Raw genomic sequence first — 25,736 nt, forward strand, 5'->3', positions numbered from 1 at the left:
ACAAGTTAGAACGCCGGGGAGACGCGGAGGAACAGCGGACAGCCGAACAACAGGATACGTGCCACGGAGCAGCCAAGAAGGAAGGCAAGCAGCCAGTTTGGACGTCCAGGTTGTGGATCGGCGGTGTCTGCGTGCACGGTTCTCCACCGAGGCGGCAGACGGTGAAAGAGGGGACGCCAACTCAACGCAGCAGAGGGGCCAAGTTACTACTATCCCCTCTTCAAAGCTAAGTACCCCTCTACGACCATGAAGTTAATGTTGAACTTGACAGCGTGTGCACTGTGCAAATAGACCATTGTTTTAGCCCACAATTTTAGTTATAGCTTTTATTTTATTGTTGATGATAGCCACCTCCTTTTGGGACAATTAATTCACTGTTTTTGGAATCCTTTATTGGCCTGGTCTTCTGTGCATGCATTTATATTGTAACTTACTTTTATTATTAAGTTATTGTTTTGTGTGCTGTGGTTGTGATGGGTATGGGAAATAAAAAGTATTTATATATAGTAAATATAAGACAAAACCAACTGATGTGAATCGTTTGTTTGACCCTTAAAGATCCCCTGGTACTTGGAAAAGGACAAGAGGCTGTTATTGGACTGAACACTCAAGGAGAAAGAACTGTATGGACAATTGCCCTCATTCCCTTAACACTATTACAGCGTCTTTATGTTTGATTATTTTGTTAAGCAATAAATGTTAATAAGTGTTTTACTCTGCTCAATCTGTTGCAACAAAAGTGTTTATTAGAGTTCCTGGGCTCTATTGGCCACCAGGTGGCATAGTTGGCTACATTCATTATATTTGACCATTTTGCCACAAAAACACAAAAAAGGAAGAAAGTGACTTTGGTCTAGATATTTTACTTACTTTCATTAAGAAGCAATTATTGTTTTATGAACTTTGTACCCAATCCAAGATTGGCGACCTTAATAGACCCTTTTCACACTGGACATTTTGGTAAACACTGTGTTTATTTTACAGCAGGTGTTACTGTGTGCCAGCATGGACAGCTCCTGTAGAGTTGACAACTAAATGCAATGTATTCACAAACCACAATTAACCATTGTATTTAGCAGATCATGCAAGCTCACAACACGTTGATACGTGAACTTGTAGAACTGCTATGTTCACTATTTGAAAGTGGTTAACGCTATTACACCTGCATCTACACATAAGAATGTCTGCTGTCAAAAGGGTCCATAGCAAGGCTCAGCCTGCTCATGCATTGCATTTTGACAAATGCGTGTGTGAGGTCACACATGCATCGTGCATGTGTGACCTCACCATGCCCTTAGCGCAAAATGGAGGGACCGTACCCATGGATGTGTTGTGACACGGTAGCATAGAACTAAATGGAGGGACCGTACCCATGGATGTGTTGTGACACGGTAGCATAGAACTAAATGGAGGGACCGTACCCATGGATGTGTTGTGACACGGTAGCATAGAACTCTGCTGCGGCCCTGGCCTCCTCTCCCTCCTCTCCACCTGCTACTGCTGGGAAATCTGGACGCACAGATGGGAAATCATTTGTTAATCACAAGCTGCTATGTTGATATTACACTTTGAGGTTAAACTGAGTCGATGGTTGAAGCTAAATGATTGATGACAATCTTTTAATTGTCATCTCCAGCAATGCTAAGTGTTGGGGATGGTTTCCGAAAGCCCCAGTCATAGAAACAGCGTGACATGAGGAAGCTTGCATTTCCCTATCAAGACTTGAATAGGGGATTGTATTAGCGAGAGGAATGCACAATTGACATGCTTTGAAAAAAACATTGCAGTTCCATGATCTACTGCCAGTAACTAGCACTAAATTCTTATGCTACCCAATGCAGATTTAAAGTTCAGTCAGTATACTAACTGTGTATCATTGTTAGTAGTGCTACCTGTAGCAGAAAGGAGGATCTGGACCATGTGAGCCATGGTGACCAGATGTAGGATATGGAGATGGTTGTAGGCAGAGCTGACAGCAGATGGATGCAGGTCTACTGCCTCTTCCTGGTACAGGGCTGGAATAGACAGCACCAGTCCCACCTGACAAAACACACCAGGGACTGGATTTAGGCAAAGGTTCTTGAGGGATTAACTTTAATTTCATTTCATTATTTAAATCAAAGGTAGAAGTTTTAGTAATGTGTTGACTTTCAATTGATCACATGATACAACCATGATGAATGCAGGTACAGTCCAGCTGTTACCGTTAATAGTAATAAAAAAAATCACACACCTGTGAACTGAGTGGTGCAATTCCCCCCCCCCCCCCCCTCTCTCTCTCTCTCTCACTCTCTCTCATTAGAGACACTACCCCTCTCACTGTTTCTGGCGCCCCCTACTGCTATTATTAAGTCACATACTCGTGCTTACACAGACACACACACAAACAGACACACACACAAACAGGTACGAGGACATTGCAAGCTGGTTGTAGGAGTGGTTGCACCACTCAAAAAATACCATTATGAGAGACTTACCAGAAGATGAAAAAAGTCTATCTCCAGCAGAGAAGGTGTAATCGCTCTGCCCATGGCCGGTAACAAGACTGAGGAGAGATCAGACTACAATGTTAAATACAATAATCCTAGATCTAGATGTATTTAGATTTTGTGTATGTTTGGTTGCACTGTATACCTCCTAACATGTCCATGAAGTGCCTTTGGACCACTGCTTGGGAGCTCTTAATCCTCTGGGCCGTGGAAAACTGAATAACTGCCTTCAGACCTGCCGTCTAGAAGGACATGGGTCAATAGAGGCCTTTTAGTCAAACTAAACCCTGAGATAAAAATAAACTTTACACTGTATATGCGATACCTGCATACACGTACGTGTATATGTCAGCATTATTTAGCCCTTAACTATTCAGCACAATAATGTCTAACCTGTCTGTTTTGCAAAGACCCAATGAGTGGTTTGTCCTCATCCTGCAACATGCTTTCTGTGAAAACACACATTGTGATACATATGATTATGATGACAAACAATAACAGGGGACACAAATACTTTTTTGTTTATCAACAAATAGGATAAATATCGCTATTAGTATGTACATCTGTGCGTGTGTGTGTGTGTGTGTGTGTGGTGGGGTCCAGTAATCATTTTAAATAATTCAAATACTATCAATTTGGGGGGGGGGGGGGTCCTTGACATTTAAATGGTTGAGAACTAATGTGGACCAGAAACACACAATAATTCAGGGTCTTACCGATGGCCTGGATAGTGAAGGCACAGGTATTCCAGGCCATAATAGGAACACATGGGCACGCCTCGTTGGGTGCAGTCTGCAGTCCCACCCTGTGCACAGTAGTGGCACACACCACTAGCATCTCTGCGATGCTGTCCGAGTATTTCCTCCTGAAATCACCCAACATTAGAGCTGCAGTCAGGCACACGCACGCTGAAGGAAAAGGCACTCTGGAACATTATTTCAGACAACACATGACTACACATAACTCACGGCTCTTGCACGCCGAAGCTGAGGATGGATCTAAACTCTGGCTGGCCCTCTCTGCAGAACCCGGAGTCCGTGTCATCCTCACTGCTCTCTGACACAGTCACCAAGAGAAAGAGAGGATCTTACACACTGAAGAGGCCAACTAGGGTCTCAATACACACAAATATTCGACACGAGAAAAGGTTTCCTGATCAGTTAAGCACTTAAGCTGTAATTATACTTGGTCATATGACGAATAGCGAAATAACCGAGCTACAAGCTCAGAATGCAATGCATTGGGAGCTTGCCGACATGCCATTTTCTCTACATTTGAAAATGTGGGACGCCAGGTGGCTAAATGATAACTCATTGAAATAGGTAGAGTGACTGAAATAGAATCAAGTGATTAAACAAGAATCAGTTGTGGGTTTGTGATGTGGTACAGATTACAGTCAAGCATTAGTAGCTGTTCCTACCGGGATCCTGAGCGATAGACTTGAGCCCTTTGATTCTGGCAGAGATGATCTGAATCCAGTAGCGCAGGGTCAGGAGCTGGCCCACCAGCTCTGCATTCTCACTACACACAGGACACAACATAAACAATAAGGTGCTGCACAACTGAGCATGCGCTACCTTTGTTTTGATTGATTGAACCCAGAACCCATATAGGAAGGAACCAGTTCAGAGAGCTGAATTGGCTCCCAGTAGAATCAAAGGTTACAATGGCTAGACTAAACTTGGTCCATAAAATTTAATACAGAGAGGTCCCAGGCCCAGAAGTTTTAAGAACATGTTTCAGGCAGGTAAACGAGGTTCACAACTATTTCACCAGAGCCAGTATTGCAGATGTGGTGCTCCCTGCTTTTAACCGTTTCTCTGCGGGAACGGGAGAATCACGTGGTTCGATTCCCAGCGCTCCGATGCGGGAAAGGGAGATTTACGTTTACTGTATGTTTTTATTGATAACTTTCAATCGCCTTTCTACACACCCGAGCACTTTACCTACTAGCACTAGACGGTAACACTCCGATCACGTGATCACAAAAAAAAGGAAAAAGATGCCTCTTCCCCCTCCCTTCCTGAAACTCAGGACGGGAGGGGTCAAATGCTCACTATCACACAATGGCGGCCCCCATTGCGAGCGTAGCTACTAGCTAGCCCTTAGCCAGATCACATTTCATGACATCCGATCGCATCTAGCTAGGCAGAGCTGTTTCTCACTCCCCCCCTGCATGTCTCAGGGGAGGGAGGGAGGGCCCCTGTTTGCTCGCGAGGAGGCGTCTTTGTGTAGACTCTGTTTCTGTCGGAACATGCTCGGACTTGTTCCCATAATAGACACGGCACGGATCTAACGTCTGGTCTCCCTTCCTTCATTCATTGCCGAGGGACGAAACGGTTATTTTGTTATGATGATGTATTTACCAGACGCACGCGCCGCTGTTCTGACTTTACAAATCAACAACAACCTCGGCGAGCCAAGTTGGAACGATACACTGTACACAGCGACAGATCACAGATGGATAAATAATGACAATGGATAAATAATGGATGGATAAATAATGACAATGCGTCTTCGCATCGTTCCATCTGCTCGCCGGGGGTCTTGATCCGTCATCATCATAATCTTCATAAAAAATAAACAAAACAGTAATAACGTAGCCCCAATATGTTCCATCAGTCCCATGCTCATTCTTTAGCTCATACAAAAGCCATTTAGTCACAGACATTGACAGGCAGATATACAAATGAACACAAATTATTTCCTATACATACCATACACCGAATGAAAGCCCTTAATGTCTACTTTTAGGAGGAAATCAATATATACATTGCATGTACAGTTTGTCAGTAATTGTTTATTGAATGCAGCTTGCGGCCACCAGAGATAACTTTAGAGAAAGCATGGACCTGAACAACTATTATTCACAAAATAAGGCCTATCGCGACATGTACATACTATATACCGTATGAAACAGAAGACTCTCTGCTTTCATAAGAAAAAAACTAATACTGTAATAATAATAGAAATCACACCCCTGTGAAGTGAGCAGTGCAACAGTTGCACTGCTCACTTCACAGGGGTGTGATTTTTATTATTATTACATTTCAGTATTATAACTGAAATGTCTGTCAACTTTGACCTTCCATATCTCTGTTGTTTTTTCAAGCAAGCAGAGTGCAGGAAAAAGCAGGTGTTAGAAAAAGGTCAATATCTCCAGAATGGAAGATGGTAAAATCATGATCAAATTGAAGTGGACAAGTTGGGCTTTCTTTTGATGTATGCGGTGCGATTCTCGTGTGTGTTTTAAACAGAAAAATGGCTACTGGAAAAGGTTCCGGTGGTTAGGGTTAGGTCAAAGGGTCATCTGAGGATGGATAGGGACGTACTTGTTGTATGTAATGTATATGTACTGTGATGTATTTGTGATATATTTTAAAGTATTGTTCTGTTCAGTGTGAGAGGACCTCAGTGGAAATTCTGTGTAATCCTTGAATCGCTGATTATAATGTTGTATTATGATTGCTTTTCTAAATAAATCAAAACAATGTATTTTACATTCCAACACTTTGGTGCTACCAGCACCAAAGTGTGTCTTGTTTTCATTTAGGACCTATGCAATCAATTCATAGACATGACAAGAATAGACAAACAACAAACAACAAAATGCAATATCAAACAAACAGAAATTCTATATCACAGGAAAGAATAGCACTGTACAGTGTGTGTATGTATGTACACTGTAATCGTACCGATTACTCTATCATTTACTCTTTCTATTAATTGAATCATCAAGAAGCGTTTACATTTTTTATATACTGCACCAATGAGTCGACGAAGCTCCATTGCATGCTTCATCATGCAAAAATAGTGAAAATAGCAGATCTACAAGCTCACACCGCGTCACATAACTCCACTTTGTGAGCTTGTAGATCGGCTATTTTCACTATTTTTGCATGAAGCATACAATGGGGCTAGACCAGAAATGTTCCCTATTTTATGATTCCCCCCCCCCCCTGCTGATAACCCTAACCTTGCCCAAAATAGGTATCAATTATTTTGTTAAATGATCTATTATCTTTTATAATGGAGTAAAGGATGTAGTTAAATGAAGGTAACCTACTAATTGAGCGTGAGCGGTTGCAGTGGGATGAGAGGGACCACCGTGTTGCACAGAGACTTGCAGAGTGGACACAGGTACTCTCCATTTTCCAGGTCGATAATGAGCTCGGCATGAAGACGGTTCCTGGTGGTGTTCTGTATCGCTTCAAAATACCTGCAAAGAAACATAATACCTGAAGTGATCGAAGTGTTCTTTTACTGCGGAAGACTACTTTGACCATTGGCCTCAACAAGAGCAAAAGCGCTAAGAGAATAAATGTTGTTTGTGTAGTGACTCACTTCTGCCAGCAGGTGGCATGCATGACGTGGCCACAGCTGCCAGTGTGCGTCCCCACTGCCAGGTCAGGTGGCATGAAGAGTGGATATGACTTTTCTGCACCTTTAAGAGATCACTGTGAGTATATAAACATCTGGGTGGCGTTTCCCTTAGAATCCATGTCCACATGTTCCATGGTGTGGTTAAAACCTTCCGAAATATCATCTCTCATCAATTATTTGCTCTCATTTATGGAGATTTGATCCTCTGGGAAATCCAGTGCACACCAAGCACATCCCCGAAAACAACAAGGCAGTCACTTTCCTCGTTGATGCGACGCACGGCACTGACAGGTTACGGGGGAGCGTCCCAACATGCTTCCTCATTCATTTAGACTTTAGAGGGTCTAATCGCCATTCAGTGTGCAACATCAACAATCTTCTGAATTGTATGCCCTGCATCAAACATGCTACTACTACTACTACTACTACTAATAATGGTCCGCACTCGTTGGGGTGTTTTTTGTCACTGTATATTTGCAAATTCATAAAGTTTTGTGGTCTGCATTTACCCATCCTCTAGTCACTAGGAGCAGTCATTGTGTGGTGGTCGGGGTTTTGCTCAGGGACACACATCGACGCATTGCCGGCCTGGCTTGGAATCGTACCCGAAACAACAAGGAGCCAGCAGACTTCTACCCTCCGATTCAGAGAATTGCATGCGCCAATGTGGAATATACCCAAACTATTCGGGTCACCCTAATTAATCAGAAAGGTGACATTTTTGCGCGGTCGGTTTTCGGTTGCTCATTGGATGGCAAACATTTGTGTTGCAATTTGTGTTCGAATTGTGCAATGAACTGACCACTGAACGGAGACTGACCTTCTGTTTTATTGGACAGCATCTTTCCCCTGCACTGTGTCAGCACTGTGGACCTCTGGACACAGGCGGTCAGTACCATGGCTTGGGAGTGGGCCGTCACCTCCTGCTCCTCCTGGCATAGTATGCAGGTCAGAACCTCCCTCTCCATTGGAGTGGAGCCTCGGAGAGGCCCCACTGCGACACACAACTCCATCTGCATCACAGGACAGCTACAAATCAAAGAGCAAATATTATTCCACTAATGATAACCTTACAAGGCATTAGATGTATGTACTGCAAGTTCAAGTCACTCACTTGATAGTCACTCACACGATAAAGATTTCAGACACACTGATATGAATACAGGTTTGATTAAATTAAACAAAATCTGGGCTTTTGCCCTCACCTCTCTGCAGGTGCAATGGGTTCTCCTCCTTGGGTCATGCTCTCTGGCATGTTCTCATACAGCATCTTGTTGGACTCAATGAAGTTCTTCTGCATTGTTGACATCTGGGCCATGATCTTCTGTCGGTGGAGTTTGGCTGCCTCCGCCTTCCTCTTCCGCTCAGCTTTATCCTTGTCCTGGACATTCTGGAGAAACCCGTGAAACATCAGCGGGTGAGACTTTTCTGTGCACACAATATCTAAAAAATTGAATCATGTTGATCTCTGGAAATTGAAATCATGTGGATCTCAGATCCAGTGGTTTGCAAGATTGGCTACGGACACTTTTATAGACAGCTAGCCTCCTGCAGTAGAGCCACGCTGTGAAAAGATTTAAAAGTAATAATTTTGTCTTTTGTGCTTTACCTCCTCTGGTTTGGTGGTATCCATGCTCATGGAGGCTGTTGGACTTGACTTCTCCCTAAGGCACTTCACCATCTCAAACGTCTGGAAAATTAAAGATACCAAAGGATAAGGCTGGTGTACTTTTTTTTTGTCTTATTGTCAAAGCCTATGAAGAAAATCTGTGTGGAGTTTGCATGTTCTCCCCGTGTCCCCTAGGGTAGGTACCCTCACAAAAAACATGCAGTAATCCTGGTCACTAAACTGCCTCCCCCTGGCCAGCCGGGGCGCCTGATGGAGGGGAAAGGAACTGGTTGGAATAACGTGTTCCCTCCACGCGCTACGTCCAACCAGGGAAACTCCCCCCTGTCAGGTGTAAAGGAGCAACTTGGACACTCAGGCATGAAGGAAGCATGAGTTCAAGTCCGTTGCTCTCCCCTTGTCCCCCATATATGGGACTAGGTTGGTGGAGGGTGTGTAGAGCTCAGGATCACATTAGATGATTGACACAGGGGTGAAAAATGGGTTACAAAATCGTGGGATAAAAATATATATATAAAAAAAAAAGAAAATAAATAGAAAGACATCTCATACCCTGTCACTGGAAGACACAGAGCTCCATTGTTATCCTAAAATGTGTTAAGACTAGTCCCAGAGCTGAAATGCAACACTGGTCAGCAATGCATAATCCATCCTTGCAATGACTCAACTTTCCTGACAACTTAATGAAGTAACGGGACTAACGGCACATGCGTTTTCGACCTCCATCCCACTTCAAGTGCACTGTGGTGATTTACATTCTGAAAGCTCTTGCTGACGCTTCATAAAGTTGTTGCAGGAAAAATTACAATGTCCAAATTCATCATAATTATTAAATATGCTGACCAAAGCAGCAGTACAGCTGGGACATTTATCTGTTTAACAATGGAGTTCTTTAAATTCTGGGATATAAGCTATATTTGTTCTGGCAAGAAGGACCACACTAAGTAAGATGCAAGTAGGTGAGAGGCATTTTTTTAGTCTTCAACTTTTGTAGGTTATGCAGACAATAAGAAATATATTAAATCATGCTGGCCTTATCCTTACTAAAACTATGAACAAGACTGAAAGGCTGTCAGAAATGTACAGTATTACCATGAAAACCACAGCATTTAGACTGAAATGTATGCTAATAGTTGATCCAGTGTACCTGCAGAATCCACTTGATCATGTCTTTCTGGGTTTCAAGGGAAGGAAGTGTCTTGACCTTGGATAACAAGTGGAACACAGATTTTCCATGTTCAGAGCCGATTCCTAAAAGAACAAAATAGATCCAGCCGTGTCACAAACACAGAACCCCAGGCTAATGATGAATGAGGTGACCAGACGATATATATATATCAAGAAAATGCTTTCAAAAGTGGAAAAAGAAGGTTCCCACTCACTGCGAGCCTTGAGGCTGAAGTCAAAGGTCACCTCCTCCACTGTGCTGGCCTCGAGCTGCATCTTCTCCTCCAGCAGTGCCTGGCCTATTAGGTGCAGGGCCTGTTGAAGGAAAGCACGCTTTCACTTATTGGGAAGTGAGGAAAGGTAGGCCTAAAGGAGGGCAGCGATGAAGATCGCAATTTAACCGGGAAACTACTGTAGGTGCAGAAAATGAAAAGTCATACTGAGGTGAATAGATGGTGAGTCAATCACATAACTGCAATGTTCCCAGCCTTCAGACCTGTGTGGCATGTCCATCTCTCGCTCTGACTCGCTTCCTGACTCTCTATTACCCTAAAGTATGCAAATGTAGCAGAGTGGCTCACAGCCTCAGCCTGATGGCCTCAAAAGTCTAATATCTCCCCTAAGCCATAGGCAATTGCCTTTGGCTTAGTGGTGTTACACAAACATATATACCCACCCTCTGAATCATGGCCTCTGTCCACTGAGTGGCCTGGTCTTCCACGGCTCTCTGCAGGACCCTTCTCAGGACGTGGATGAAGACATCGCAGCTCATAACGTGCACTATGCTGGAGAAGGCTGGGCAGAAGGCTGGCGGCACCGGAGGGCGCAGAGCTAAAGAGAGAGAGACAGATGTGCACACATGGTGAACAAGAGGGTTCAGTCATTAGAAAACAGAAAAAACAAGATGGCTATGTCCTGGAACAAGATATACCACTGAGCAGAGGAAGTGTTGACACTCACCTTTATCATTGCTCTCATGCACTCGCTTCTTCTTCTGAGAGTCTTCAGCCTGGAACGAGGTTCAAGTGTAAGCCATGAATAAGGAGATTTGCATATGATGCGATCTTAAGTTGCGTTTAGCGTTTGGCATACCTTGCTATGTTGCGATTTGGAATAATGATAGAAGAAAGGGTTGAATTCAGCCATACACTCTTTCTTCACCTCATATAATCCATGACCTGATACGCCTGGTTTCCTAAGAGGGGCGGTGAGATTAAATCAGTTCACAAATCATTCTCAACATTAACCTCTAGCGTTATGCCTTCAGGCATTACTTACTTAAAGGTGGCAACCTTAGGAATGACAGCCTCCAGGCCTGTTTCATGGCTTTCCTACAAAGAAAGCACAATGCTGATATTGTAAATGGTGTCATGCGAGTGTGTGTGGAGACTTGTGGGTGCTAGGGTTGTTTTCTCACATTTTCTGGAAGGCCCTTGACCAGGCTACTGTGTGCCATGGGCTCAATGCATAGCAGGTGGATAACCTCCCTCATCGTCACGTCCTCTTTGGTCACGTAACTGATCCCAGGGACATATCGCTCCCCTGGACACACAAGAAAGATCAGTCAAATTTGATTTGTCCAGTATCCAATCAATATTTGACCTGTCAACTACACAAAATGGACTATAACAGACATTGGAAAAGAGGAGTTTACCGATGAGGACGATTAAAAGGTACAACATCTCTTCCGTCAGTCGGTTCCATTGTTTCAAGAGTTCCTGCAAGAAAAAGGAAGTTGCATTTCATGGAAAATAGAAAAGATGTACTGCAATGATTGTTTTTCTGAACGAGAATCAAAATTGTCCTTACTAGGTCTTTGCTCAAGGCACATCCATTAAAGATGTCAAAGAGCTCAAATCTCAACAAGATCAGCATGACAAAGTGGTTGGGGTCCATTTTGGAAGCAGCTATCTATGAACAGATTAGGAGAGACATATTACGGCCAGCCCACACAAAAAAAACAAGTAAAAATAAATAAATACAAATTTGAGGGAAGACTAACTTGCAACATGAGAAGGTCCTTATCGTACATCTCATCCCTGCATTTCACATCTTGGTAGTAGTATACCTGATCATGAGGAAAAAACATCTACATTACAAACACAGAACCATAATCATCATCATCATAATTACAGACACTGAATTGATAATCAGTACAGTTACACACCTGGCTAACCAGTGAGAGGCCATTCCTGCGCCACATTTCAGCGGACACTTGGGCAGCCAGCACCACACAGCGAAGAGGGTGCTCTGCAAACAGGGTGAAGTCACAGGTCTCCTGGAAAAAGGACAAAACCATGTTCTTTAGCGCTAGCAGTGACAGCAAAATGGTTTCTGCAAAACACAGCACATGGCAACCATCTCGCCAACTGACTGTCAAATGCAAGCTTATAGGCGCACACTTTCTTACTGGAGATTACCGAATGACAATGGATAAAGTTATAATTAGAAGTGTCACTTACAGGATCCACATATTCGTGTAGCTGTTCGATTGATCCGGTTCTACACAAGTGTACATACAATCCTAGTGATGAGAAGGAACAGGGTGTTAAACATACAGTTAACACAGAATATGAAACCTCCATTTCTCCCCAATTTAGTCGTTATGCCAAATGATTATTCCCCACACACACATCACTGCTGTTGCATCATAGTGACTACTGAATACTGACCAGTGAGGAGACCCACCAGGAGGACACAGACTTAATCCTACTCCTCCCGCCCAACACTACCTGCTGACATGTGCCGCCCCCAGCCTGTAGTACAGTGACCACCCTTCCTTACCCTAACACACCATATATGGCCGTCAGTCCATCATGCCTTGTGACACGCTCCATATATGGAGATCACGATTCACGACACTGACCTCATCAAACCCTGGATAGCCATACATGAAGACTGGAACGGAGCCGGCCAGCAACTCTACATCTGGCCTCAAACTTCAAACCCTTAGATTTATGGAGCTGACCTGTTCCGACATACGTTGATTCTACCCCACCCGTCCTTCCTCTTCGATGTCTCCCTTTTGACTGATAACTGTCCATTCAAACTCTAGACGGGCCCACCCCATTAGCTAATTACAGTGGGTTGACCCGAAGCCAACCCAGTAATTAGCACACATTTTACACCCTACCCAGCTAGAAAATGTCCATTGACTGGGACACTGAAACAAACGACCAGGATAATTCCCCAGCTCCTTGATCAGCAGGTGAAACTCTCCTTGCTCTTAAACTTGCACTTAATCTCAGGATTGGATGGACCCAATATTTCCTTATTATTTTTCTGATTTCAACAAGTGAGAGGAACACAAAATCATAGAATAGAATAAAAAGAATTGGCCTGGGCCATGGCTCAGTGGTCCAGGCATCTTGGCTGGTAATCCAGTCTGGCAGTGTTTTCGACTGCCGATCCCGACGGCCTTTACTGCATGTCACCCCCCCCCCCCCCCCCATCTCTCTCCCCATTTCCTGTCAGCCTACTGTCCCTACTGTCCCTCCATAAAATATATAAAATAAAGGCGAAAGCCACAGAAAAAAAACATAAAAAAAAAAGAATAAAAAGCATTGGACCCTGGCTTGGACATTTTTAATCAGATGACGGATTAAAATAAATGGATAGGAAAAATACAGACTCAGCGTGCAAGTGCCAGATGTAACAATTCTAGGTTGTTTTTTTACACTCTCAGGGTTAAATTAACACTGTGGATGTTACTGCGTAACAAAATAATACCAGATTATATATATATATCTTACCAGCAAGCAACCTGGAGATGGGCAAATGTATGCTGACAGGTTCCTGAGACACTTTGTACGGTCGGACGTGGAGGATGTGCTTACACATATAGTAGTCAGAAGGCTCACTGTGGAAGGGCTGGTTATTGCAGCGCATTAATGCCTTATGACACTCCTTGAACGCTAGCAGCAACACCTTGCCCTGTGAAAGGTGGGTACAGTCAGGTACAAAAGCACACATACGTTCATGTACGTACAGATGTAAGTTATGGAGGGCTTTCTTTTGTAGCCAAACAGGACCTTCTTTTCCCTTTTCCTGAGTAAAGGGTTCAAGAATATCTCTGTGTCAGTCTTTGCACATATCAGATGGCTTTGCACAAGGACTCACATCAGATGAGCACCAGTCCTGAAACATGGCGAGGATGTGGCGGAGCTGGATCTGGATGGAGAAGCCAGCTTCCCACTCGGGTTCCAACTCAACGTGCTGACCAAACTGGCGCTTCACTTCCTCCATACCCTGATTGATTGATTGAATATTTTATTAGTCAGAAAATGCAAATAACATGGAATTACAGTAAAACTAGGTAATACAAAAAGGTCCTGGGGACTTGTTTCCTATGTGGTCCTATGTATTCAATTAATCAACCGACCATAGAATAATATATATAAGGATAAGGAAAATTCAAGACTCTGCATGGCAGTTACCAAAGACCATAGGGCAGTGTGATTGTTCTGCTATCACAAGCAATTAAAAAACAGATGGGACGTTTTATGTACCTGCATACAGTTCAGGAGTCCTAGAAACACTATGACACCTTGCAGGAACTGTCTCCTCAGCTTGTCAGTCCACACTGAGGGCTTACTGATCAGAATGTACCTGAACAAGAGACAATGTTACACGATACGAGTACCATGAGAGTTCATAGCATGAAAGCTTAATAGGATAAGATAAACCAAATCACCTGAGGTCATGGAAGATGACCTGGATGCGGAAGAACTTGTCTGAGTTGTAGCCCTGGAAGTGGAAGCGATTAGTGTTGTCCAGATGCTCACGCAGCAACTCCATGACGGTGTCAACTATGACTTTAATCACATTGCCTTCCTCGATTAACTGCCTGGCCTAGCGGAAGAAGAAGGACACAAGAATTATCACAGCTGATTAGTGAGGCCATGAGCACCTGTTGTCTTCGCACTGAGGCACGATATGACCACGTACAGGATACATATAGCCTCAGAAATGTGTTTTTTGGTGAACTACCCCTTTCACACATCTGATGCTATATTGTTGCTGTACATTTATACTCCATATTATAGAGGTTTCTGACTGTAAATTATACTATGATGAGCGGCGCTCACCAATGTGGGCACAGTGAAGATCTGCACAGACAGCGCAGTGATGGATATGCTCCTCTCGTGATCGTCACTGATGAAATCCTTCTGCAGCTGCTTATAGTGCTGCAAGATGACAAGCATGTCATAACCATGCATGGATACGTTTGATAATAAAATAAAATATATAAATAATATAATAAGTTTGAATCAGTTTTCCTTTTTGCTAATTATTTACCTTGGTGAACTCAATTGCAAACAGCCTCTTGTACTCCGTCTCCATCAGCAAGCTACAGAAAATCAATTCATGCACTATCTTGCGAGCACCTATTGCAAGTTCAGAAAGAAATAAAAAACAAAAAGGCTGTTGTCAGAGTTGGCGAGATCAAGCCAATAGTCTGTCTCAGACAAATCCCAGATGTACTTGCCTTTGTACATCCTGGCATCATGAAGCATCAGTTTGCTGATGAGGCAGGGCTGTTCAACCTCTGCGACGGTCTCCAGAGCCACCTGGCAGAAGATCTGCCTGAAGCCCACTAAACAAACACACACCGCCACCCACATCAGATCACATGTATCAAATTCGTACCGCTGCCTTTTTCAAAAATAGGAATGCTATGAAACACTTTGTAAAGTCTCCACAGATTTCCTGGTGTAAATTGTGGCAGCAATTGTATGTGTATTGGCCACAAAACAAATGGTATACCGTAGCTATCAAGGCACTTCTAAGAAATCTAATGTTTCCGAGTTCACGCAACGGCTGAATGTATCTGGCAAACAACATCATTGTGTTGCCCTCAAGCCGCATACTGAGCTGTTCAGTACATCCAGACTAAGGGTACACTGGCTAAAGTGCCTGTGTGTTCTGCCTATGTATTAAGTTGCATTTACATTTTCACTTATTTAACGTATTTCTATGTGCTAATAAAGATTGAATTGAATGTGTAGCATATTGCTGCCAGCATGAGGTGGCCCTGGTTGCTGTACAAACAGTACCTGAGTAGCCGATGATCTGCTGGAACCAGGAGCCTAGACGCATGGCAAAGCTCTGATGAGCCATTACTGCAGAGTGGAGGATCTCCACACGCAGTGGCTGCAAGGAAATGTGCTCCGAGTTGGACTGCAACACATAACAGAGGTTTAGTTAGCGCAGAACACTGGATCATGATTGGCCCCAGTTTAGTTTTATCACTTGAACCCCAGCATCCATGTTGTGGGGGGAACATTAGAAAGAAAATCATACCCGTGTGAACTGAGTGGTGCAACTACGTGGTTTAAGTCTAGTCTAGGGGTTTACGTGGTTAAGAGCTCAATATAACAGAATCATGATGATCTCAGGTTTATTTAGAACTCAAAAAGGCACGTTAAAGGGCACTGGCACATATATGGAGCGTGTCTTGAGTGTACAGGGTTTGATGAGGTCAGATGAACATATGGAATGTCAGAACAGGTCAGCTCCATATATGGAGATCTAAGGGTGGCAGCGGGGGCAGTGTCTTGAGTGTACAGCTGCACAAATAACTTTGGGGCAGGCCTGTCTAGAGTTTAAATGGACAGGTATAAGTCAAAAGGGAGACATCGAAGAGGAAGGATCAACATATGGAATGTTAGAACAGGTTCTGACATATATCCATATACTAATATTGATGACATCGACATCAGGAATCTCCATGTATGGGCTTAATTGCGACAGCAGGTCGCATTTACTATTATCCCTGATTTACCATCATCCCTGGTGATATCACGTGATGTCACGAGACCATACAGTATATGGGGGCTTTCCCCATGTATGGGGATTTTGAGTGATACACTGACTGACTGACTGACTGACTGGAAATGCACGATTCCCTACGGTCGCAAATTCACAATTATACTGTATATTTTAAACATATTTTTCTTTTTTACATAAATTGAGAATAGAATTTACCCGGATGAGATCTTTCGCTTGTTGGCAGGAACGAAGAGTTCCTCTCTTCACTGCCCGCCGACCCTGTTTCAATGTCACACATGAAGAGACATCATTGTCGGGATTATTAAAATCATTTAGCATCTTAAGAGACATCAGTGAATGAAGCTGAACAATACCTCTTTGTCAATGAGTGCAGTGTGTGTCTGTGCCTCGGCAGGGTCACAGTGGACGGCGCGCTGCAGGGTGTAGATCACATGCTCATACGAGTGGTGCTCATCATTGTAGAGCACACAGTAGTGTGTGTTGTCCTTCACCCTTGATAGTGAGATAAAATATATCATTTTTTTTAAGACGTACGGAGCAATACAGGAGGACACTGTACGGGACGGTAGAAGATAGACGGGAGATAACAGCACTAGGCGCTACCAGTATAAAAAGGCATGTGGGCCCAGGCCGTAGCGTAACGGTCTGGCCACCGGACTGGTGATCCAGTCGCGGTGTGCCGCGGGTTCGACTCCCGAACCCGACACGGCCTTTACCGCATGTCATCCCCCCATCTCTCTCCCGTTTCCTGTCAGCCTACTATCTGTCCCTTAAAAAATCAATAAAAGGCGTAAGCCGCAAAAAAATATCTTAAAAAAAAAAAAAAAGGCATGTGAAGTTTGAAAACAATTATAATAACAACAATAATGATGAATTCAGCAAATATCTTAGTTATCACAACAATGAGTTTTATGTGTGGCATTTATTCACTTTTGGGAAATCATGATCTTGTGATGTGACTAGGCTAGCACAGCAGTTTTGCATGGAAAGTCTGCTGACATAGCTAGATCTGGCAAATGTTCACGACTTGCAACAAGACTTAGCTAACACTAACAGTGAAGTTTTTTGTGTGTGCAGTTGTGAGAAATCACTCAATCATATTTAGCCCACCCTGCCCTCTGGTGGATGAAATGGCTGAATCTCTATAGAGTAGAGCTCTTCACCGGGTCCCGCGACTCCAAAAATACCCGAGTTGACCCGAGACCCGCTCGGGTCGGAGTCGTGTTTTAACTTAAAACTAGATTGATCACATTCAGATTCTACGGGAGCAAAGCATCATTTTACAACCAGGAGCCTAGTGGCTCTACATTGGATTGTTACGACATTATAGCTGATAATGAAATCCTCTACGGAGGATAGGATTTTTACTTCCGGAAACTCACTGCGAAGATCCATATAGAACAGTAGGGAGTACACTTTTGCTCTGACCATATGGGCACATACTTAATCTGTTCTTAACAGGAAGATAAATGGGCCTTCACTATCCATGGGGACCAAACATTCCCACATGGAGAGTAAAACCAGAGAAACCTGTCTTTTTGCAGACATTTGAGGCCACCATGAGGGTTAGTCATTTAGGGAGGGGTTAGGTTAAGGGTTGGTTTACTTAGTTTTATTCCATTTTGCAATATAGACAGGTTTAGGGTTAAAATGTCCAGTGTGTGTGTGTATGTGTGTGTGTGTGTGTGTGTGTGTGTGTGTGTGTACTGTAGACTGTAGACCACTTGTGGTACCTAGGCTGGAGTTCAGCTGATAGCTCGAAGTTCTCTTCCCAAACTAAGAGATCGGTTGCATAGCGCAGAAGTACCCGGAACAGTTTCTCAGCACGCTCACTCAGGCTCGGCTCTAAAACACAGTCATCCTGCAAAGGAAGTGGAAGTCACACATGAATCATAGCTGTATATTATATACTGTACCATCCCCATCCCCCTCTCTCTGTACCTTTCTCACACACACACACACACACACACAACACGCAAAAACTTAAACCTATCAACATTACAAACATGAAACAGTACTAAACAAAACAAGGAAGGTTTTGGATCAGAAATCACTCCACACTATATTGTTCCCTGGTCTTACCTTATTTGCAGCACTGTGCTGAGGTTTGGGGCAACAACTACAAATCCTCATTATGTCCACTAACTATCCTTCAAAAAAGAGCAATATGGATCATACGTTACTATATTATGTATTTATGTATACATGTACAGTATAAACATTTAATTTATGTTTTGTAATATGAGGTCAGTTAGCTTAGTGTATAGATAGGTATAGACTGAAGCGTGGTATTAATTATTGATTTATGGAGAAGGGGTATGACAGTATTACAGTTATACTTCTTTTCACTCCTTTGTTTTAATTGTGTTTATTAAGATTTGGTGCACCGATATTATTGCTTTATTCAAAATAAACATTTCCATCAATAAAAACATAATTTTCGGACAATAATGAAGCACAGAGAAAAAGGAACATCAGCCCACACATATAACATTCTTGTAATATGTGTGAGATGATCTGACGCAAACAAATTTGTTGCAATAAGCTTATCAAAATTCCCCATTTCCTCCATTCTCAGAAAGTTTAATCTATCCAAACAAGATCGTCTGTGGACTGTAGGCTCTATGTTTCACTAACAGCCTCACTGTAAAAGGGAACCAGGCTAAATACTTTACCTTATAAGACCAAAACAAGCAGCTGCCCTGGTTAAGTTAATATTAAATTCCTTGTGAACAGAACACATCAACCACACCAACAAAGCATTTCATACAAACATCTGACATTTAACACATGAGCCAAACCAAGACAAATCTGAGTAATTACACTGGACACCATGTCACACTTATGTGGGAGGAAGGGATGGAATTTATCACCAAGTGTAAAAACAAAGTCTGTACTATGGCCAATATATAACAGATTTGATCTTAAGTCTGACAGGGTGCTTGCTGTGTGTGTGTGTGTGTGTGTGTGTGTGTGTGTGTGTGTGTGTGTGTGTGTGTGTGTGTTTGTTGGTGCGTAATTAGTAATTACTTGTTAAAGACACATTGCTGTCTAGATCAGATGACACAAAGCAGGCCACCAGGCAGGGGCCAGCCATGTTCAATAGAGGCACCTGCTGTTTATGGAAACAGGTGTAGAGCCAACAAGCTGCATGTGTTTGTTTGGGACCCTGGCCTTGTGTATGATGTTATCTATGGAGATATGCTACAAAACTGTACCCGTCACAGAACCAATATGGCACGGCTAACAGTTACATAATTATCAGCAATGTTTACAGCAAACTGTAGACATTAGTGAGAAAATCTATCTACAGCTTAAAGAGACACTTCACCCTTGTTGCAAAAACCTATGTTAATGACGTTTAGAAGATTTAGAACACTTTCCTGGGGGTCTTTATGTGTGTAATATGTGGTTTTAGATATTTAGCAGTGAGCCCAGTGTCTCTGTGTCATGGACACAACATACTAATTCCTACGCGGGTCGGGTTGTGCTTATAACCACGCTACCGGGCAAGTTAAGTTTACTGAGGTTAAGGTTAGGGTTAGGTATAGTTTTAATGAGGTTAAGGTTAGGTTAAGGCTGTCAATCACAGCGACTGGCCAATCACAGCACGTCCTTGCACAACCCGTGTAGGCTTTGGTAGCGAATATGGCAATGTCACTTCCGGTTTAAGGAACAACAACATCCGGTACTAGCTTTGGACTGTGCAGCACTATCAGATGTCCGGGATGCTAAGCGATCATTGTTTATTTTTTATTTTTTTAATGTTTATTTTGCGGCTTTCGCCTTTATTTTATATTTTTTATAGAGGGACAGACAGTAAGCTGACAGGAAATGGGGAGAGAGATGGGGGAGTGACATGCAGTAAAGGCTGTCGGGATCGGGAGTCGAACCCGCGGCACACTGCCAGACTCGGACTACCGGCCAAGGTGCCGCTGAGCCACGGCCCAGGCCGATCATTGTTTATTTTAATAACTACGTAAAATTAAGCTCTAATCAAGCCCAAAATTGCACATAAAGACCGTGCGCGTGCGTGATCGTCCGGTTTTAGGTAGATTACATCAGCCGTTAACCAAACAAGCTAAAAGTTGCTACATTTTGTTATATTAAGCTCCCGATTACAGGGGATTAAACGATTACGTCAATAGCCATAAGGGATTTATTGATTAATTACGTCAATAGCCATAAGGGGGTGAACATTTCCCTTTAAAGTTTCCCTTTAAGCACAATTAGCAAAGATTTTACTGTAGGCCACAACAGAAATCTGTGTGTTTCACACCCAAACAGTCTCTCAAACCAGTTCTAAAATGTTCTCAGTGGTGAAGCCAGGTCAACTAAGTGTCACTTTCCCAGACGCTTACTTGTTTCCGGAGCCAAAGCAATGGCCACCAGATCAGTATACAGCTTAAGAAAAGGAAAATAAGTATTCTGGGGTTCATTGACACAAGAATGGAAAAAGTATGCCCCTCCCACCTCCTTCTTTCCGGCCATTATGTAACTCACCGTTTCCATGGCAGTGGCTAACCCAGGGTCGTGTTTAGAGCAACAGGGGCCAATCTTCCAGGCCTCAACATCCCCACAATCACAGAACCCCCCGCCTGATGATGCATGCATCTGGGGAAAAGGCATACACGTCATTAATGATAAGAATAAATAGCAATGATACATCATAGCATTATCTCACAATTAGTCAATATGAAAATGAGATATTTATTCACAATCAATATCATGTAGCCTAATGTGTTATTACTATTATTATTATTATTATTATATTATTTAGAAAAAATCTAATTTGTTTTGTTTGTCCAGTTGTAGCTCCAGCTACCTTGTAACGATGGCCTTTGTGGACACTGTCCTGGAAGCAGTCCATGCACAGCACACATGTTGGATCTATTGCACAGTCCCTGTAATCCATAAAAAGAGGTTTGTTTTTCAGCTGGCCCAAACACCCTCTCCCTAACATTGAATACAAATTTAGGGCATAACTTCTGGTTATATAATCATTAAGTTTGACAGAAACTGTCAAAGTTACTGTGCCTACATACATACACACCCTGCAGCAAATATCTTATCAAAATCCAAAAATACACACATTCAGTGTTTCGACTATATGCATTATTGTGCTGCGGGCCGCCACACAAACATGACCGCCCTCCACAGTAATAATGTTTTGCCAACGAATTATATTATCGTGAGGTTAGTGTTCACGTGAGGTAAACAATGATGGCAGCACCCTAGGCTGTGGCGAAATCAGTACTTGCGGCTGTTACCGATAGCTTTTCACTTGACTTTGGATAAATTCCACTATGTAGCATTTGAAGAGTAGAGACTTTGCATTACAGTAGACCTCGTTATGGCCAGGTTACGTTAGCTTTTAGCTCGCTATTCGTGAAATTCAAACGGAAGCGGGAACGCTGAGAGCCCGATACAGTAGGCGGGCAGTACACCGGATCTGAGCACTAAGGAGCAAGTTAGCTCCACACCAGCAGCGGTAAATTGTCACCCATTAAATTACAGTATCTATAATCTGCAAAAATCGGCATTTTTTTCCCGCACGCACACGCAAGCGTGCCAGTCCAACGTGTGCATGCGTGAAACCTCCCCCCACATAATCAGGTTCTGGCTAGGGGAAAAGGAACAGGTCAGGGCATTAAGGGCAGATTCACACTATGGTCCCGGGTGCGCACTCGGGACCACTTGTGGTAGTGTGAATTCTGCGTACCGTTCCCGGGAGCGGAATCCCCAACCGTTCCCGGGACCACAAGGAGGTAGTCTCTGGACGGTTTAAATCTGCTGCTGCGCGAATCAGGCAAAACTATGGGGAACTAACCATGAACCGGAAACGAGTATGCCACCTCAGAAGCCAGGCCTACAGTTATGCACAGAGCCTGTTCTGACCTGCAGGAGTAGACCGTCTCCCCTTCCTTGAAGACACGACCACAGAGCTGGGAGGAGGTGCTGTCCTGCTTGAGCTTCTCTAGGCCGTCCTGAGGATGCTCTCCAAACAGGAAACACTCCAATGGGTGGAGAAGACGACTCTGTACCGACGCTTCTTCATCTCCTGGGTTGGGCTCCGTATCCAGACAGTAGATACGTGGCACCTGCTCCTTGAGGTAGCGGAGCAGCTCTGCCCCACTGTCTCCGGCATCCTGCCACCCCTATGGGGGAGAAAAGGAAAATTAATACATTTCAAAGCAGAACTGATAAGCATGCACGGTAATATGAAGATACGCCATCTTTTTCTTTTTTTCAATAATATTTGTATTGATTTTTACATTTTATGACAATGACAAAGACAAGACAGGAAAAAACAAACAAACAAAAACAGACAGCTCAGCTCAGACATGTTGTGGAACAAAGGACACAGTTATACATATAACCGTTACCTACCTAATAAAATACAAAAATAAGATACCCCATCTTTTAATGCAATTTAACTCACTTTTCACCATTTAAAGTTGAAATCTGAAAATTATTTAAAAAATAAAAATAAAACTATGAAATAACTAATCTGTATGGTAGAGTGTGTTAATACAATGTAACTACTCACATCTGCAGTGTGCAAGTTAAGGCACGTACAACATTTTCTCATCCTTACCAATGTGGATCAGCAATTTCCACCATTAAAAAAATTGAAAACCGCTTAGGCTCTAGTCTAGTCTAATGCCTGGACAGCAAGTCCCGGGTTAAATTCCAAGGCTTTGCTGGTATATCTGAATCGTATGTCACTCCACAACTCTCTGTATCTCTACTCTGTTGACATAAACGTTTTGCTGCATTTTCTTTTTTTAAAGATTTGTTTTTGCTTTATTGATAGTTACAGTGAAGACGGACAGGAAAGAGGGAGAGAGAGAAGGGGAGAGACATGCAGCAAAGGTTGTCATGAACGGGACTCGAACACGCAACACGCCATCAGGCTAGAGCCTATATTTGGCATGCGCCTGGACCACTAGGCCAGCGGGCGCCCTGCTGTATTGGTGTTTAGTTTTAGAAATTGAACTACGTCTATGATTCCAGTCAGTGGGCACTGTTTTGCAATATCAGGTGCCAACATTACTTAAGTAAATGTACTGTACTACTGTAGTTACTTTACACCCCTGTGTCCATTGTATGCCAAATAGCAGTAAATTATGAAATTCTGTTAAACATTTATTTGTTATCAGTGTGATACCGAATAGAGAACAAATAAATCATTGCACACCTACAGGGCTGGACAACAAGCCAAAACGGGAGGCATACTTTGGTTAGACATAGCTTTGGTTAGACATGAGGATTAAGGTTGGTGAGGGATGCGTTAAGACAACCGGATTAAGGTTGGTGAGGGGTGTGTTAAGGGTTGGGAGAGGGTTAAGGTTACAGGTTTAGGTGTGCTGCGGGGTCTGTGATGCCTAGGGGGTCCTAGGTGTTACTACACAGGGCCGCCAATTGCGCCAAATAGTTAGGATTTTTATTTATTTTTAATTAACCACTTGAACCCTAGCATCCTGATTCAGAGTACTTTAGCCAAAAATACACAATCTAAGATCACAAACAACGAAGCGTTGTGAGCTTGTAGGTCGGTCATTTTCGGCAAAGCAAAACTTGGATTGTTTTTTCCGTACAGTTGCTTGCCTGGTTTTTGGAGGTTGGTTAACTTATTTCTGTCATGACAGTTGCCAACAACCCAGAACATCCCATCGTCTGCACGGCTTGGCTAGTACTCGCAGACCCCCACGCAATCACGCATACTACCGCGGACCACCGCTGCCCCGCACCGAACTCCGCGGGGACCCCTACAGCCTGTACCCGCGGACCACTACGCAGGCTACCACGGGACTTCTTTATACCTGTCAACACTACAGACAGCCTGTGCGTGTCGAATCTAACTAGGAGGTTTTGAGCTGTTACAATCATGACAGAATCACGACAGTTTGACATTGTTCAACCCGTTCTCAGTGCGCAACAGAGACAACTCACTTGCCGTGCGCACTGAGCGGCCGGGCACATATCCCTACCAGCCCAGGTTGTATACCTAGGCCTCTGGAATTCATAGGCAGTCATAGTAGCCAATTTGAATGGAATCTGATACTGACAAACTGACCAAAACCATTCCTTCATAAAATATATAATAATAAAAATAAATAAAATTGTAAAAATAGCCTATCTACAAGCTCACAATAAATCATATTCATATCTCGACACGTTGGGAGCTTGTAGATCTATTTTTTTACTCTGGACCACCACCGCCGCAAATATAAAAGCTGCTGGTAATAATATGACTAGGTCATAATTTCTTGTTTTCTACTGTGTGGGTACTTTAGAAACTCGTCCATCAGTGACATCATCGTTAGGAAGATTTATTTTTAAACAAGATCTGAATCTGAACTGCCCACAGCCCTCCCATGAGACACAAATCGAGTAGAAAAAGAGTGTGGCATTTTATCATGAACATTAGTGAATGAAGATTTAAGATAGGTTGAAAAGTGGTCCTTTAAGGACAACTCCAGACTAAATAACATATAGGCTCACTTTGCTACTTATATTGATCCCAAATGACTTGCCATGGGGTCTGACAATTTTGCAGGAAATGCCCCTGTCATCCAGTTCCCCCAGTAGACCTCATAGAACAGAGAGCGGAGCCCATGAGCATATCACTTTTATGCTATTTGTTGCGTTCAACTTCAAATGTGATTTATTTTTCATCAATCTGTAATTAGTTGTCATTGCACATCCACCCATGCCTTGGTTCTCCCACATGAGGCACCACAGTCTGATAAACAGATGAAATCCAACACTTACTTGACTAGTGCCAAGCACACAATATTGCGTGCTTGGCTTGCTATGGTCTATTCAGTGGTAACTTGGATGAATGGATGGGAAATGAACAGGACGTGATTTTTTTCTGCCTGGCATCCTCCTCAATGTTATCAGATATAGACAAATACATTTATCTTGGATTATTTTTCCAGATTGCGTTTTTGGTCAAAAATATTATATATTCAAGAATCACACGAGTCCTGTGGTTACCTTAGCCCCTGAGATGCTCTGAATTCCTGCACGCAAATTAGGAAGTGGCTCACTCACTGACTCTCAACGTGAATTGTCTTTTATTTGTAATCTGTGCATGTCATGTGTGCATATAAAATATATATTCCCCACCAAATACCCCAGCCACCACAGCATCTTTCATTTGAACTACTTTACTTTGTATAGAAAATAATACCAGCACTCACGTTTTATCCGATAGGATACTTGTTTTATTCAGTTTCCCCCAGCAGCAAACAACAGTATGGACATTT

At 43.0% G+C, this 25,736-nt stretch overlaps 1 protein-coding gene across 1 annotated transcript in view; it reads right to left on the minus strand.

Moving 5' to 3' along the window:
• Window positions 1-25,736, minus strand: part of ubr1 (ubiquitin protein ligase E3 component n-recognin 1) — a 35,198-nt gene that overhangs the window by 4,745 nt on the left and 4,717 nt on the right. Inside the window, exons 2-40 of the mRNA XM_083792271.1 lie at window positions 22,357-22,616; window positions 21,284-21,362; window positions 20,962-21,072; window positions 18,192-18,319; window positions 16,812-16,950; window positions 16,654-16,716; window positions 15,723-15,846; window positions 15,155-15,262; window positions 14,965-15,053; window positions 14,754-14,852; window positions 14,360-14,517; window positions 14,175-14,274; window positions 13,786-13,914; window positions 13,419-13,599; window positions 12,129-12,190; window positions 11,834-11,944; window positions 11,669-11,734; window positions 11,476-11,577; window positions 11,321-11,384; window positions 11,084-11,208; window positions 10,945-10,997; window positions 10,759-10,861; window positions 10,627-10,675; window positions 10,343-10,497; window positions 9,882-9,981; window positions 9,647-9,750; window positions 8,482-8,562; window positions 8,078-8,262; window positions 7,693-7,901; window positions 6,834-6,933; window positions 6,556-6,708; window positions 3,910-4,010; window positions 3,458-3,545; window positions 3,206-3,354; window positions 2,883-2,938; window positions 2,635-2,731; window positions 2,478-2,545; window positions 1,893-2,040; window positions 1,422-1,509 (exon numbers count right to left, since the gene is read on the minus strand). Of these exons, the coding sequence (XP_083648397.1) occupies window positions 1,422-1,509; window positions 1,893-2,040; window positions 2,478-2,545; window positions 2,635-2,731; window positions 2,883-2,938; window positions 3,206-3,354; window positions 3,458-3,545; window positions 3,910-4,010; window positions 6,556-6,708; window positions 6,834-6,933; window positions 7,693-7,901; window positions 8,078-8,262; window positions 8,482-8,562; window positions 9,647-9,750; window positions 9,882-9,981; window positions 10,343-10,497; window positions 10,627-10,675; window positions 10,759-10,861; window positions 10,945-10,997; window positions 11,084-11,208; window positions 11,321-11,384; window positions 11,476-11,577; window positions 11,669-11,734; window positions 11,834-11,944; window positions 12,129-12,190; window positions 13,419-13,599; window positions 13,786-13,914; window positions 14,175-14,274; window positions 14,360-14,517; window positions 14,754-14,852; window positions 14,965-15,053; window positions 15,155-15,262; window positions 15,723-15,846; window positions 16,654-16,716; window positions 16,812-16,950; window positions 18,192-18,319; window positions 20,962-21,072; window positions 21,284-21,362; window positions 22,357-22,616 (4,385 nt within the window). The remainder of the gene's footprint in view (window positions 1-1,421; window positions 1,510-1,892; window positions 2,041-2,477; window positions 2,546-2,634; window positions 2,732-2,882; window positions 2,939-3,205; window positions 3,355-3,457; window positions 3,546-3,909; window positions 4,011-6,555; window positions 6,709-6,833; window positions 6,934-7,692; window positions 7,902-8,077; window positions 8,263-8,481; window positions 8,563-9,646; window positions 9,751-9,881; window positions 9,982-10,342; window positions 10,498-10,626; window positions 10,676-10,758; window positions 10,862-10,944; window positions 10,998-11,083; window positions 11,209-11,320; window positions 11,385-11,475; window positions 11,578-11,668; window positions 11,735-11,833; window positions 11,945-12,128; window positions 12,191-13,418; window positions 13,600-13,785; window positions 13,915-14,174; window positions 14,275-14,359; window positions 14,518-14,753; window positions 14,853-14,964; window positions 15,054-15,154; window positions 15,263-15,722; window positions 15,847-16,653; window positions 16,717-16,811; window positions 16,951-18,191; window positions 18,320-20,961; window positions 21,073-21,283; window positions 21,363-22,356; window positions 22,617-25,736) is intronic.

Source organism: Protomyctophum parallelum (assembly GCF_964188405.1).
Source record: "Protomyctophum parallelum genome assembly, chromosome: 20".
Classification (NCBI taxonomy): domain Eukaryota; kingdom Metazoa; phylum Chordata; class Actinopteri; order Myctophiformes; family Myctophidae; genus Protomyctophum; species Protomyctophum parallelum.